The sequence below is a fragment of the Callithrix jacchus genome, chromosome 13 (assembly GCF_049354715.1).
Source record: "Callithrix jacchus isolate 240 chromosome 13, calJac240_pri, whole genome shotgun sequence".
NCBI lineage: Eukaryota > Metazoa > Chordata > Mammalia > Primates > Cebidae > Callithrix > Callithrix jacchus.
In genome coordinates this window covers 99,847,811-99,860,657 of record NC_133514.1, presented here as the reverse complement: position 1 = coordinate 99,860,657, position 12,847 = coordinate 99,847,811, and the positions used below count along the sequence as shown (strand labels likewise).

Sequence of the window (12,847 nt, the reverse complement as noted above, 5' to 3'; positions counted from 1 at the left end):
GATAAAATCTATATAGCCAGAGACCCAGTAAGTATAACAAACCCCAAAAACAAGAAATGTAAAGAAAACCACAATCAAATTGCTCAAAATCAGTAATTAAAAAAATTTAAAAGCAGTCAGAGAAAAGAGATGTTCTATACAGAAGAAAAGGAAAGGATGACAGCAGGTTTCTCACTGGAAATAATGCAACCCAGAGACAGCTGAGTATGGAAAACAAAATGGAAAGAAAAAACAAAAACCTGTTGATCTAGAATTCTATACCTAGAGAAAACAGCCTTTAAAAATCAAGATTAGAATTTTTTTCAAACATGCAAAAGCTGAAAGAATTCATCACCTGCAGACCAACACTAAAAGAAAAATATTAGACTAAAGAAAAACGACTTGAGACAAAACTCTGCATCTACACAAAGCAATAAAGAGCAAAGGGAATGGTGACTACATAAATATATAAGATGGCATTCCTATTATTTAAATTTCCTTACAATACCATAGATTGTTTAAACAAAAAAATGAAAAGAAAAAAGCAATGTTCCAAGTGAGTGAAAATCATGAAAGAATATGGATGACATAAGCAACAAGAATTGGGAGTGACCCAATTATTCTTGACTAAAGCAACGGGTCTGCGTAAAAGAACAGTAAAAGGTAAGGACAGAATGGTTTGAAGGTACCACACTATGGAAGATCTTACCTTGAAGGCTTTATGAACTAATATTGTTTATGGTTTATTCATTAAGACATTAATATGAACCAAGTGTTGTCAATGTTTTCTTTCCTAAGATTAATTTCCCAGCAGTGTACAGGATGAACTGGAAGAAAGAGTAGGCAGAGCACCCAGTAACGATAGCCTAGTTATGGGAAAATATGGCCATAAATTACAATGGTACACTGGAGAGAATTAAAAAAAGTAGGTGAGGGAGACCTAATGGGAAAGACTTAGTGATTAATTGCATGGAGGGGTTGAGAGAGAAGGGAGTAGTAAGCATAGTCATATCTCCACTCTAACAACCTCTTACTTCAAAGACGGAAGCAGTGAAAATGGTAACTAAATAGGTAAGTAAATATGTATGATTTCATAGAGTCAATCATCAAGAGAAAAAAGAAACTCCGATTATTCTTGGTTTTACCAAGGTTTTAGTCAATTACCTTTTTTTTCATAACCCATTCATTGTGTCTTCCCTTGTCTTGTAGCATGCTTTGTAATAGAATGAAAAACAAAAAGGTACAGAAAAGCTGATGATGTAATGGCAACATAGAATGAAATGGAGATGTAAGATCTAAGTTCCACTGTATTAAATACTACAGGCAAAGAGTCAAATACATGAAGAAAACACTTGCCACTAAAACCCACCATTAATAACAAAACACTGAACTGCAACACTACCTCCTGATTCTCTTCAGCAATTTTATTAACAAGAGAAAAACATCAATTTAAATACATCTAACTAAAAGCATAAAAACATTTTCAAAAATTAGACCTAAGGAAGAATAATAGTCACTGAGACTTGACTTGTATGACAGAGCCCCTGAAACCCATGCTTTTTGTCAGCCATGCTTTACATGTTTTTCCAGACATATAAATATACTTTAATTCATAATTTCCTGCTATATTTTATTAGATACTTAAGATCAAAAAGACGATTCAAATGCATATTTCATGAAATAAATGCAAAAAGAGAAATATTAGAAAACATGGAGAACAGAACATAAAAATAAAGAAGGTCAAAGAATAAATAAATTCACAAGTCCTCATGCACTAATTTCTGATAGTATTTGTCAAGCATTAATGGTATTTGCACTTGTACAATAACATCTAATAATATACATACAGGAGTATATATATGATGTGGGAATTCACCTTTGTTATGTAGCAAGAATGATAAAAAGCAGCAGATGGGAATATTGTTTAGGCTTGGTAATGGCTAGGTAAGAAGAACATTTTGTAACATCAGTCATTACTTTCTGCATGTCCGTTTCCCAAACAGGATTCTGATTTGTCAAAGGCCTGTGAGAATGGCACTGTATACTTACTAGGAATATCAAATGTGAAGAATGAGATGGTTCATCTCAGAAGCACATAAACAGCTCCACAAAACCCACCTAGGTCAGTGGCCCACCTTCAGTAAGCTCATAAGAGGGAAGCAAGAGGTTCATCTGGCCAAATCTTGTTGCTAGTGTTTGGCTAATTTTTTAACTATTTAGAGATGTGAAAGAATAATTTCCATGGCCATTACATCACTATTACATTGCACTGCATATAAGATGATATTACAATAAAAGAACAAAAGATTCTGAAACTCCAGCTCTATACATTTTGTATTACTAGCTTTGACAGCATTTCACAAGGACATGTAAACTGAAAACACAAACCACTCATTTGAAGAAAAAAAATGCTTAAAAATGCCACATAAAAGTATAAAGGAAAGACACTTCAAGTGTTTTAAGCTAGAAACATCAGTATAACTGAAAACAGTAACTAGAAAACTACCCAATATGCAAAACAGGGTTAATGTGGTATGGCTGCATTTGTAAAAATACATTCCCAAAACACTAAGAAGAGGGATCAAGTATCTCCTCAGAGTTTAAATACACTTCATACATGAAACCCCAGCTGAATCTGATTTTTCTAGCTTCATTTTTTATTTATTTAATAAATAAATAAATTTAATAAATAAATAATGTCAATACCTCCAGGATGTACCTTACTGACCCCCCGAGGACCTTTATATCACTAGCTACAGCATGAACAGGAAGGAGGAAAAAAACAATGTATGTCTCCTATTCTGGTTGAAATCCAAAATAAATTCAGCTTTTCTATAGCATTTATCTTGATTTATGAATGTCATGTTGACTGTTTACCCAAATCTTCAGCATGTAATTTGTAAAATTTCTATATTACATGCTATATTTTATCTAAATTAGGCTTAATTATACTAAACTGATTATAACATTAACCTCTTCCAGTACCCCTACGGTTAGGACCTGTTCATCATTTCCTTCTAGAAAAATTACTACAATAGTAGCTTTGTCTATCAGTAAGGCCTCATTTGAAAATAATTTCATTTTATATTCTTCACAAATATATTTATCGTGTCTGAAATATTCAAGTATTATATATATAAGCATCAGAAAAGTTCAGAAAAATGATACTCTCTTCATATTTAATTTGAAAATGTCCTAGACAAGTTTACTATTTATTTTTACTTAAAATGTATCTATTAATAGTTTAGTATACATTATTATTTAAAATGTATCAGCTATTAATAGCTATAGTTTTGTTTTGTTTTTCTAAGGAAGAAAGAGAGAGAGGCTCTTGCTGTCTCCCAGGCTGGGGTGTAGTGGTGGAATCACAGCTCACTGTAGCCTCAACCTCCCGGACTCAAGCTATTCTGCCACCTCAGCCACCTGAGTGCGTGGGACTACAGGCACATGCCACCACACCCAGATAAGATTTGTATTTTTTTGTAGAGACGAGGTTTCACCATGTTGCCCAGGCTGGTCTTGAACTCCTTGGCTCAAGCAATTCACTCCGCTCCACCTCCCAAAAAGCTAGGACTACAGGTGTGAGCCACCACACCCAGTCTTAATATTGATAGTATTTTAATACAGTGTCTTACAAGTGCCATTATTGCTATAAGAACTTGAATCCTATTCCCAAAAAATTATTTCTAAATGTGAATAGTCATATTGCCAAGTTCAACAAAGTAACAAGTTAAGCAGCATGCTTCTTTAGTACAGTAGCAGGAAATACACATGCAGAGATACAAGCTTACAACTGCACACACATATACATACAAACACATTCTGTTTACTGCATGCCAAGGAAATACCTCATTTTATTCTCTTGGAAACATTTTAAGATAGGAAATATTACCCTGATTTTACAGATGAAGAAATTGAGAGACAAACATCCAGTGACTTGGACTAGGTCACAGTGCTGGCTAGGAGTCTATGCTAAGTTCAAACTAAACAGTCTGACTCCAGAGCCAAAGACAAATTCTGTAAATTTAGTTTATAAAACAGACCAAAAAAGGAAACACAAGAATGTGCTATTAAGCAGATAGGACATAAAATGGAGACACACACAAAAGAAAGATATAAAATTGCCTATGTAGTATGACAGCAATTCTGTTTTGTTTTTTTTTTTTTTAACGCCCAGAAAGGGATTAGAAAGAAATATGCCAAAAAGGTTAATATTTGACACTGAGCAATGCGATGTGGGCTCATCTTTCTTCTTTTCTAATACTTTTGTGCTTTCAAAGTTTGACCAAAAGTGTGAATCTCTTTTACAGTGAGACAAGAGAAAGAAAAGTTACACACAAAAGCAAGGAAGTTTAATCGACTTCAAGAATGCTTTCTCTTGTCAAGATTACCAATGTACTACCAGTTAAAGTGAAGACAATAAAAGATTACTGAAGCTTATGGCTATTTCCAAAAGGCTGAAGAGAACTCCCTTTTTACAATAGTGCATGCAGAAATATGTATACAGTCTGATTTCAAAAAAAGATTATTTAAAACAAAGATGGAGAAAAGGAAAAAATCTAGTAGAAATATTAGTACAGCTAGGAATCAAAAGAAAGGCTTTAATAACTGATAGATGATTACTGAAAACTGTAAAAGTAAAAAAGGAATGAGTTTCAAAAAGGCCTAAACCAATAAACATTTAGTTACATACATAGAGAAAAGCATGGCAGCCTGTACAAACATTACATTTCACGCCTGTGCTTTTAAGCTAAGCATTACTTGTTCTACATTATATCCCCAATATAAACTTTCTGACATCTGAAATTTTAAATACTCTCTTTAGAGCCTGAAAACTTCACTTTAATTACCTTGCACAATTAACTTCCCAGCATTGCTTTTCTGCTGTTGAAAGAATAAAAGAGTTATCTTTTTCACTATTTGTGAACCTGAGATAAAAATGATTTCTTCTTACTCAGTTTACTCATGAATTTTACAGAAATCATATATACTTTGTTGTCTGTTTATCTATTCTCATCTGTATGTTATATAATTTGTTGTCTATCTATTCTCATCTATCCTCATCTATATGTTATCCTCAAATGCATGCTTTTAAAGATTCATGAAATATGCTACAAGCATTTGGCATAGAACAAAAAAAGAGGCCACTTAAGCAATTAGAAATAAAAGCAGCAACTATTTTACATATCAAGGCTTTTTTCCTCAAATGAAAGACATTTTCATTTCTAGAAGACTGAAATATACCCATTTAATTTTCCATAGTATCTCTTCATACTCGTCTTACCAGTATCCATCTGCCAGACGTACACAGAGCCATCTGAACACCCCACTACCAGGTAATCATCAGAAGGCCTCCATTTGATTACTTGAATAGGAAAAAGGTGACGAGATGCCAACATTATGCATTTTTTCTCTCGCAAACTTAGAAGTCCTACTGAGTGGTCACTGGCTACAGAGCAAATGCAGTGCTGTACTCTTGCCTGAAAAGAAGAATAAACCTTAATTATATTTAAATTAAATTTAGAATAAAATGGATCCTGTCTTCAATAACTTAAGAGCAAAATTATACATTTGCTGCCACTGAAAAACCACCACAATGTTAGGTCACGTTGAAAAGCGTGTTCCTTTATATTACACATAAAACCCAGATCAATCATCAAAATATTTGTATACTAAATTAATTCTAGATTAAAGACTGTAAAAGGTACATTGGAAAAACTGCTGTTCAAATCTAAAGATAACCTTACTAAAATGATTGCTATAACAGAGCAGGCAAAGCTGGGAAAAAAATTGATCTGTTATTAGGTTTTCTCTTTCCACAGTGTGAACTTTCCTTTGTTTGCTGCGGGAGCTACTCTCTGCAGTGCTTCTGTCTGTGACTCTTTCATTTAGACCAATGCTCTTCCCTGCACCTTTGCTCAAAAACAATACCCTCACCATCCCTCTGCACGATCATTTCTTGGGAGTCATAGCTATTCAAATTATCTGTAGATATGCATTCGTGTTTCCTTCGCAGTTTCTATCTATAATGTCAGCAGATAGATTACCTCAACTAGCCACACAATAGCCAATTAAATGTTCTGCTGTGTATTTTCTGCTCGCCTCTAGTTTTTGCCCTTCATCTCCTTTTTAGAGCAAGACAAGATATAAATAATCAAAGATTTTCTCTGGTAATAGAGAACTGAACCCATGACCTAAAAAAATAAAAATTAAAGTCTAGATTTCTGTAAAACAATTTATAAACAATTGAAAACTTTTCAGTGACTTACTAGATTATGCTTTCCAGGCCATATTGAGGGAAACCATATGAAAACAGCCATCTGAAACTCATTCATGTACATATTGTGGTTCTGTACTACACACACACACTTTCCCTTGTATGGGATCTAAAGAAAAAAACATGTCAAACCTCACCCTGCTGGGGTTCTTCTAAGCAAACAGGCTGTTTTTAACTGAAGATCAGTATCTCAATATCTTTCCCAAATGGGACATATTGACAGGTATTAATCATAGTAATCTTAGTAAGACCTAGTTTTAGATGAACACACTTTGGAAACTCAGGACTGAATTTTCTATCTATAACAGTGCCGGACCTTGGGCATAAGTATTCAACATGACCTTTCAATGGTCTCATTTGCTTTCTTCCCATATTATCTTCACTATGATTTAGCTTTATCTTTATCTCACTCGATGATGTTTATTTCTGTAAAAACCTAAAATCAACGTTTGAATGAAACAGCATAGGAATCAAACAAAGATAACAGTAATATTTAACTATTTACTTTGTTCTTAAATTCAGGTGTTTTATTTTTATTCTTTGTTAGCTTTATTTGTACTTTTTGTGTTATAATCACACACTATACTCAGCATAACAGGTGTTTACTCATTTTAAAAGTTAAGAAAACTAAGTTCAGAGAAATAGTATTACAAACCTTTACTAAAACATTGCACAGAATTTTTAAGCATTTTTAAACTTATTTTCCTGATAAACATTTACTTGAAACATGAAATGTGATCCTTGATGTCTTAACAGAAGACATTAAAAACTGAGGGGCAGTTGACTCTGACACACACAAATTAGTTTTATAATTAACAAACACAAACAAAATGGCAAACTACAAAAATAGTTAAATTTAGGTATATTAGAAAAAAACTGGGTTAAATACACACAGAGCTACATATGTACACTGCTAACTCAAAGCAACAGACAGTTTAATACAATGGATGATTTGCATTTCTACAGCTTATCATCAGTACTGACTTTGTCAAATATATCCATTATTCATTTGATAAAAAGCATTGGTTGCTACATTAATGGCTAGCTACAATGTTCTATTTTGCAATATTAATCCGCCAAAAAAGTGGTTATTTATCTACCTCATCAAAGAAACAGTTATCTTTGTCTATGGGTAAAATTAACTTAAATAACGATGCCTAAACAGCATTCCTCTTAATCTATTCATATCCTTTCATCAGGCACTGGTCAGTCACAGAATTCACACATCCAATGCTACTGTTCTTTATATATATAAAATGTTCGATAGAGCCGCTATGTTGCCCAGGCTGGTCATGAACTCTGGGTCTCAAGCAATCCACCTGTCTCAGCCTCCCAAAGTGCTGAGACTACAGGCGTGAACCACCGTGCCTGGCCACCGACCCTACTTTTGATTCTGCTATTTAGAGTCACAAACTCTCTAAAATCTTTTTTAGAAAGAGCTAATCCCTAATTATTGCCACACATCTAACTGACCTACTTGCTAGTCCCCAAGTTGAAAGTCATTTCATTCATGCTCACATACACTCTAGTCATTCTTTTTCAAAAAGTAGAGAAAATGAAGTATGAGTCAATATGGAGTTTTACCAATATTCTCTATGTTAGATGTTCCTAAAATTCTGACCCATTGGAGATCTCAACATCTGAAGTGACACAAAGCTACTGACAACCACTGAACTACACATACTCTCTGTCAAAGGTCTCCTTAACATAGTTTGTAATTTAGCAGAAAAAGGACTACAGCCATTAAGCAAAGAAAAAAGGCTTTCCCATTCTTATGACAAACCTGACCTTCCACATTATCAACCCCTCATGAGAAGTTTCCCTGTCAAAACTTTCACCCTCCCCATAGGTATGCAGGCAGATATTTCAAAGGCTTAAGAAAACAAACTATTTTCATAAGACTTAAAAGCTCTACATTATTACTCTTATACAGTAAAAATAAAAGACACACAAAACCAATATTAAATAAGAGCATAGGATCTGCTTTAAAAAGTAGATTATTAGATGTAATTTTCTGAAGGTTAATAAAAAAGAGCTTTAACTCCAAGATTAGCTTTCCTACTTGATGCATTCTCTTCTGACACATTTATTTAACTAAATATGTTTTAAAGAATACTTTTATTCCTCTTTCACATAGTATAATAATGAAAATTGGCTAATAACAAGCTCCATCTACAAAAAACTGTTTGGTCCAGGGCAAGTGCAGTGGCTCATAACTATTAATACCAGCATTTTGTGGGGCCTAAGCGGGCAAAAGTCCAAGACCAGCCTGACTAACATGGTAAAACCCCATCTCTACTAAAAATACAAAAAAATCAGCCAGGTATGGTGGCGTGCATCTATAGTTCCAGCTACTCAGGAGGCTGAGGCAGGAGAATCGCCTGAACCCAGGAGGCGGAGGTTGCACTGAACAGAGATCACAACCATTGCACTCCAGCCCAGGAAACAAGAGTAAAACTCCATCTCAAAAGAAACAAAAAAAAAGTTTGGTCCAAAATAAAAATTATATACCATATCTGTAAATAATAAGTATCTAAAGAGTTAACCTTAGCTTTACTGTAATAAGAAACAGACTGGAATAGCCAAAATAATCAAGAATGAAAACAAAAAAAATCAATATTTCTAAGCCCAAGAAAGAATAGTTATTAAAGGTACTTAACTCACAAGAAAAGATGGTTCTGTGCTTTTTAAATATGGATTAAAATAAATCTAATTTTTCTTCTTTCAAAAAATGCTAGTCCAACTCATATAAAGAAAATTGGCCTGAAGTGGAAATGACCCAATACAGTAAAACCTCATTAATTTGGATTTCACTAATTGAGTTGATGGCTACCTTTGCAGCCTGTGTGAAAACAGATTAATGGTATAAACAAAGCAAATGTCTAGCCTGTTTAAGTGCAAAAGGAAAAAAAGACTATTCAAGCAACACTTTGATATTAATTTTAATTCAAACAATGAACAGAGTAATAAATAATTCTCAGCTACCTGTTAAATGAAAGCACTTAAAAGATTTGCTAAAACACAATTAACTTGGTTTCCTCTTATCTGTCCTCAAAATTATTAAAGAAGCACTTCTTAAAGAATACTTTATAACTCATATTTCTTCCTGATTTACACCCAGCTAATGAGTTGAATTAGCACAATTCCTTTATTATTAAATTCTAGAGAGCTGCATTACTGAACACCTATTTCACCTGCACTAATTCTATAATTTGATTAATTCCCTTCTACTTCACCATTTTCCCTTTCAATCTGGAAAAGTCACCTAAACATGATTTAACACCAATGGCATTATAACAAGACAATATATAAAACATTCAAACTATATAAGTAAAATAATACAACAACAACTAAAAAATGTGAACCTCTTATCTTTAAACTTATTTGAAAAATATTTATGCCTCAAATTATTTTGATTACACATGCACTAAAAAATTTTGATGTGTTCCCAATAGTTGCTTATTTGTAAATTAGATATGTGTAATTCTGTGCAATATATCACATAAATTTAAAAATATGCACAAACATATTTTAAAAGGATGACTCAAAGTTTAAATATACAAATTTAACAATAAACATTTCTTAAATGTCTCACTAATGTGAATAACTTCATATTACATTAGCCAATATCTCATGTCACAAAAGAGAACCTTAGGAAGGGTTCCTTGTCAATAATAGTAGATGTCACAAAATAGATCCTTAGGAGGATCACTGTTAATGACAGGATGTAATTATAAATTTTCTGCTGACCTGCCAGACTGATCAAATGATCATTAAAACTTCTAATATAGAAGAGATTTTTCATTAGAACTATCTTCCATCCATATTTTCCCTGCCCATTTTGTGATGACTAGGTTTAGAACTACATAATATAATCTGTAAATCCCTTAAGCAAACAAATTTTAACTGGAAACAAACAGGATGAAAGCAACTCTGGCACCCCACTTAAGATACACCCACTCTTGCCTGAGATGATACGTGTCCATCTTGTATGCAAAACAGGCGAGGCCACCAATGCCCCTAATTCTAGTAAATGTTCATAAACCTCAATTTCCTAAGATTAAAAAACAAGTAAAAGTTCTAAAGATTTTCTTCCTTTACCCCCGTGGACTGTCTCACATACTCTACTTCAGTAACCACTGCTGTAAACTGACTTAAAGAATGTAAACGTCAAATTCCATTTAAAAATTTTTATTGTCATGAAACAGAACTTATGGAGCATAGAAGAAGTATTCTATCAACTTAGCTAGTATCTTACAGGTGAAAGTTATTCAAATTCATGTTCCAAACACTGTATTAATTCTGCCCTAGATGCAATATGCACCAATGACATCAAATGCCAATGAAAAGGCTAACAATAATCAACAGACTATTTAACCAAGTAAAAACTATTTGATGAAAAAATTATGATAAGTCAGAGCAAGAAGAGAGGGGAAGGCACTGGCCCAAAACAAGTATATTCTTAGGTCAATCATTATTTTTCAAATAATTATAATCCTAAACCAAATAAAGGCTCATTGGATTTGCCAGTAAATAATCCTCACAGTACATTAGTGCTGAACAGCAGAATGCCACAAGCTATCACAGAATTTGATAGAGTCAGAATATACCACCTAGGTCACCCAGTCTGACCTTATGCATTTTACAAGACTTCATTTTAAACCATTCCCAGAAACCTTTTATGTAACCTGTTCCTAAGCATCTACCATGAATTACAGAAATCAGAGACAGCTAGTTTATCCCATCCACTAGCTCTCTGGGGAGATGATTCCACTTTCCAACAGCTCCCAATGTAAATAATATATACTTTTTATGTTCTACTTTTGCTAATTTGTTTTCTAAACTAAATTACTCTTTTTCTCACATCATTTCATGAGCAATGGTCTTATTTGCCCAAAACATTTCTCTTTGCCTGAATAGTCGCTAAACATATGAACACTCTATTGTCTCTCCTTTTAAACATGCCCATCATGAGACAAGCTATAAATGACCAGCTTCTTTTGCTCATAAATCAATCCTACTATTCTTTTAATCATTATTTCTTATACTTCCCAGAACTCTTTCCATGGAACATAAATGTGCAGTTAAGATGCATCATTTATCACATTAAATATTCTACCTGAAGGGAAAAAAAGAGCCTATGAAATTATAAATTAATTTCACTTCTACATTTTCACAAAAGTAGATTTTTTTCAAAAAAAAAAAAAAAGCTTTAAAAATCCAACCTTTATTAAAAAAATAAGTAAAGGACTATTTAATATGTGTTTTACAAAAAAAAAAAAAAAAAAAAAAAGACCATGTGGTCCAACCAAAACACTGACTAACAAACTAATTGGATAATTATATCAACAACAAAACTTTTAGGGACTAGTTCAAAGTCTTCCTTTATTCACTGTATAGAAAAACAACAATGAAGAAATATTGGGCTAATTAGAACTCTCTAATTCTTGAACTGCTTATTTGTAAAATGACAAAGAAATATGAAGGATTTAAAACAAGACTAAGAAAATACTGCCTATCAAAGAAAAAAATATTTATTTAATAACTAACACTGTGATAATTTGTTAGAGAGCAGATATTTTTTTCCTTACCTCACCTCACAATCACAAATAACATTTTAGATACATTATGTTTGTTTTTAATTTAGCCATTGTTTTTCATCAAGTTTTATCACACTTCTGCCTGGAATGAGATTTCAGAAAGCCAAGCACCACATGTTCTCACTCACAGATGGGTGTTGAACAATGAGAACATGAGGACTCAGGGAGAGGAGCATCACACACTGGGAGCAGTTGTGGGGGTAGGGGAGAGACAGTGAAGAAAGGGGAGAAAGGGGAGGGTGGGGAGGAATAACATGGGGAGAAATGCCAGATATAGTATGCATATAAAGTTAAATAAATAAATTTAAAAAAAGATTTCAAGATTCAAAACATGAGGAAGAAACTACACAAAAAATTAAACTTGATTACATAAAAACTGAAAATATGTGTACATTAAAAAAATTAACAATACATGACAAATTCAATTCCAACAACAGAAGCCACATAAGCTTAATATTTTAGTTAAGAGCTCAAACATTAATAACCCTTGGAGACAAAGAAAAAAAAAAGCACAGACGACGGATCCAAGATGGCTGATTAGGAGCAGCTCAGGACTGCAGCTCCCAGCAAGAGCATGGAGGGTGAATGGATGCCACATTTCCAGATGGATTTTTATTGCCCACAGACCAGGAGATTCCCAGGCAGAGGAGCCCCACAGGTCGCCAGCATGGCAGTTTTGGCCGGCACCCTAGTGCAGTGGTTCTCAGTACAAAATACACAGGTCTGGGCATCATTTTAGCTGGCAATTGGAGCTTCTGGGAGACAGGCCAGGAGATTTTCGGGCAAAAAAGGCACCAAAAATCTCAGTGTGGCTGTTTCAGCCAGTGCGGTGGGTCGCCGCATGGGAAATGACACAGATCTGGGTGCGTTTTAAACAGGCAACTGGAAAACCTGGAAGACAAGAGTTGACAGTTCAAATGAAAACAAAAAAAAAAACGGGAGGCAGGGAGCCAGGTGATCAGGCTCAGCTGGTCCCACTCTCACAAAAAAA

General features: G+C 33.8%; 1 protein-coding gene across 6 annotated transcripts in view; it reads right to left on the bottom strand.

Moving 5' to 3' along the window:
- WDR7 (WD repeat domain 7) overlaps positions 1 to 12,847 on the bottom strand; it is a 390,067-nt gene that overhangs the window by 294,782 nt on the left and 82,438 nt on the right. For all 6 annotated transcript variants that reach the window (XM_054244247.2, XM_078348222.1, XM_035271195.3 and 3 more), the window contains exon 13: positions 5,264 to 5,459. In XM_054244247.2, coding sequence (XP_054100222.2) covers positions 5,264 to 5,459 — 196 coding nt within the window. The remainder of the gene's footprint in view (positions 1 to 5,263; positions 5,460 to 12,847) is intronic.